This window comes from Lottia gigantea, assembly GCF_000327385.1.
Source record: "Lottia gigantea unplaced genomic scaffold LOTGIsca_5, whole genome shotgun sequence".
NCBI lineage: Eukaryota > Metazoa > Mollusca > Gastropoda > Lottiidae > Lottia > Lottia gigantea.
Genome location: NW_008709715.1, coordinates 5749525 through 5752912, shown reverse-complemented (window position 1 = coordinate 5752912; position 3388 = coordinate 5749525). Strand labels below are relative to the sequence as shown.

General features: G+C 33.1%; 1 protein-coding gene across 1 annotated transcript in view; it reads left to right on the top strand.

The window, feature by feature from the left end:
* The window catches only part of LOTGIDRAFT_154494 (hypothetical protein), a gene marked incomplete at both ends in the record, with an annotated part of 4373 nt that extends 1257 nt beyond the window's left edge, over window positions 1-3116 (top strand). The window contains 7 exons of the mRNA XM_009062161.1: window positions 452-589; window positions 790-868; window positions 1063-1189; window positions 1528-1574; window positions 1800-1926; window positions 2770-2856; window positions 3042-3116. Coding sequence (XP_009060409.1) covers window positions 452-589; window positions 790-868; window positions 1063-1189; window positions 1528-1574; window positions 1800-1926; window positions 2770-2856; window positions 3042-3116 — 680 coding nt within the window. The remainder of the gene's footprint in view (window positions 1-451; window positions 590-789; window positions 869-1062; window positions 1190-1527; window positions 1575-1799; window positions 1927-2769; window positions 2857-3041) is intronic.
* Window positions 3117-3388: the final 272 nt, after the last annotated feature.

Below are 3388 nucleotides of genomic sequence, written 5' to 3'. Positions count from 1 at the left end.
CTGTATTCATCTAGAATTTAGCTCATTTTGCAAGTAACATATTAGATACTGATGATGCCCTCTGGATAACTTTAGCTGAACAGGTAATACTGACAAACATTAATTTTTCTGCACTTGAGTAATAAAATCAGTTCAATCATGACAATTCCGTTACTCAAAATCTCATCTAAAATTGGTTTACTCATGTTGTAATATCACTGTTGTTATCCAGGGTAAGAGTGGAATAGCTGTAATAATCGACACTATCGATGCTATGACAAAACTGTCCAGTTCTAGGTTGGAAAACAGCGAACACATAACAGTTTCTACAGATAAAATGGGTGAGTAAAAGTTTCTTATTTAAAACTAATGGAAGGACAATTTTAGGATTCTAAGACGCCGTGTGAATCTTGAAAGCCTATATAAAAAAAACTAACATCTTTTTGATAAATATACGATCTCTTTGTTACAGTAATTGAAATCGGGAGGTCTTCTAGTTTGACTGATATTGAATTTCCCAAACCAGCTGCATCAACTTATCCAGAATGGTTGAAATCCTCATCTAATAAAGCTTTAGTAAAGAAAGATACGCTTATGAACTATTATAAAGGTATAATTATATCATATTAGTTATCTCATGAATATTTGTATATTCGCTACTTGATTTGGATCAAAATTTAGTATTCTGTATCTGTATTCTTTCGTCTTCTTACTAATTGGGTACCACGAGTTAAACAACTCTTCAAGACATGATGTCTTCTGTGTAAACTCATATATTATTCTGATTGTTATATCTCATTTTCTATTTAGATAACAAAGATATTGGTTATAATGCCGTATTTTATAATGACATTTCGAAAATTGTTGAAGGCAAGATTCTGTATCCTGGGTATGTTTCATTATTTTATTATGGAGAGATTCACAATGGTTGCATTTGGTTTTGTTAATAACTATAGGCTTAATTACAAGAATCAAAGTATATACAATGTTAGTCATTTGTCATAAAAACAACGCTCCACCATAGTATAGTGCTTGGCATGAATATATTCCAACTTGTTTACTTGGAGTACATTTTCATTCCAGAGAAACCATGGACAGTCAAAACAATATAACAGTAGATATCAACAGTAAAATATTAGCCTTGTCAATAAATCCACCACCAACAGGCAAACTAGATCCACCTATAGAACTTAGTTTTCAACATTTATCAGTTAGAGTTTAAAGAGACAGATTATCCATTTCGAGTTGTCATTTTAAAATTCAAACGCGGATAATTCTAGACATATATTTGAAGGCTAAAATTTCGACGGCGAACTGTGAACTCTTTAACTGATTAGCTAAATAAATTCCCGTTTCTGAGACTAAAGTAAAATTGGTCAGTCGAATAGCGATAGGAGATGGGATGATCATTGGTCATTTCGTTTTATTTTCAATGATCCATTAACATTATTGTTTGATTTTTTCTGCATTTTGCCTTTAATTATCTAGTGCATTTTGATTAGGTATATATATATATGCTACTTTTACATTTTAATTTTATATTTCTAGGATAATTATTCATCTCCTACTTGTGTGTTTCTAGATCTGAAAGCTCCGTAAGTAATGCCATTTGTTTTATTTTTTGTTAAAGAGAAGGTTCGATTGCTGCCATATGAACAGGTTTAAATGGTTTCAAAAAAGTTTCAAAAAGTCTTTACAATATATCAAGAAGACTTATAGATTCATTTTGCACCATTAATTCCCGTCTGTTTTCTGTGATTCCTGTAATACTTAAAAACCAAATTGGGTCTTCATTTTATATAAATAATGTTTTATTATAGATATGATAAGAGAGGACGGTGGTCAACTGAAGGTTGTAAGACAGAATCCACATCAAATCCTAATGTTACCATCTGTAAATGTGATCACTTAACTAACTTTGCTATACTGATGAGCCCTGGTAAAACGGTGAGATTATTAAAATAGAAAAAGATCTAACTTTATTGAATTTAAGTTCCACTCTAAGGCACAGTGGTGCTAGCGATTGACAGTGACGGAGCCAAGTTTAAAATAAACTTTCTTTCGGGTCTGCGGTGCCCCCTCTTTGGCTCTGCCGCTGATGATTGAAGAATATTTTATATATTTCAATATTGGTTTGGAAAAACATCTTAACTAGTGCTGAGTAGAACAATTTACTATATATAAGCCTTGGGCGTCGAAAAATAATAAACAATCACTAATGTATGACTAAATAGATTATATTATTATATTTTAGCCAATAAAACACAGAGAAGCACTGAGTATCATTTCAGCTATTGGATGTGCCATTTCAATATTTTGTCTTCTACTGACTGTTGTAGTTTATATAAATTTCTGGAGGTAACTACATTTTAATCTTCTTAATATCTTTGTCTAGTTCGTCAGATGTAACCTTATTTCTATGAAGTAGTCAGATTGTTTCGCCAAATTATATGCCTGGGCTATTATTAGCTTTCCTGACCCCATTAGAAAAATAATAATAAATAGTTTCAATATTAGCACACACATACCCCTTAAACTTTAGGTATTGTTGGATCAGTGGCAGGGCCAGTTTTGCGTCCGAGAGGGGCGAAATATCTGAGATTGCCCGAATTTCTAACCTAATCATGAGATTTTTGCCCGAAAAACTTGCTTTCGGTGCTGTAATGAGAGGGGGGGGGGGGGGGGGGGGGGGGTCCTTGAACCACTTAAACATAGATAAAAAAAAACCCCTAGAATCATTCATGACTAATGTGTTTTAAATGGACGAATTGATAAATTATGTATTTCTAGGTGAAAGAAGCTTTAGAGATTAAGAAAAAGAGATATAGAGCTAAATCTATTGATACTGGTGCAGGAACCAAATCAGATACACAGTCGGTAAGCTGAATCTTATAACATCACACCTGCGCAACTTTGTCCCGGTTTTTGGGATGTTGTCATGACGTAGTGAAAGCCGACATTCTAAAAACTGCTGTTTCTCAACATATTTCACATCACATGACGTTTTTGATAATCAAACTTTTGCATACTGCCCCTTAAACAATATTTCAATAATATTTTAGAATCAAACGAGAAGTACATGTGACAATGATAAAGTCACTAGTTTCATAGATGAAAAGAGTAAGTATGAAAGTTGAATGAACATGTCTATTACAAATTGACTAGTATCATGAAGAAAATTCATAACCATGAAATTAACAGACAAGATTTTTTTTCTATCTGAGGCATCATAGGTATATGATTTCATTTCCATTTCTGAGCCCCACCTGACGACTGTTTGTCGAATTGTTTCCAATGTCAGAAGTATCAATCGAGTGGGCTCACAGTCTTGGGCAATTCAGAACTCAATAATAAGAAATTTGGTAGTTTGGTAGGGAATTGCTAAAACCAAGACAGCACCACTTCACCC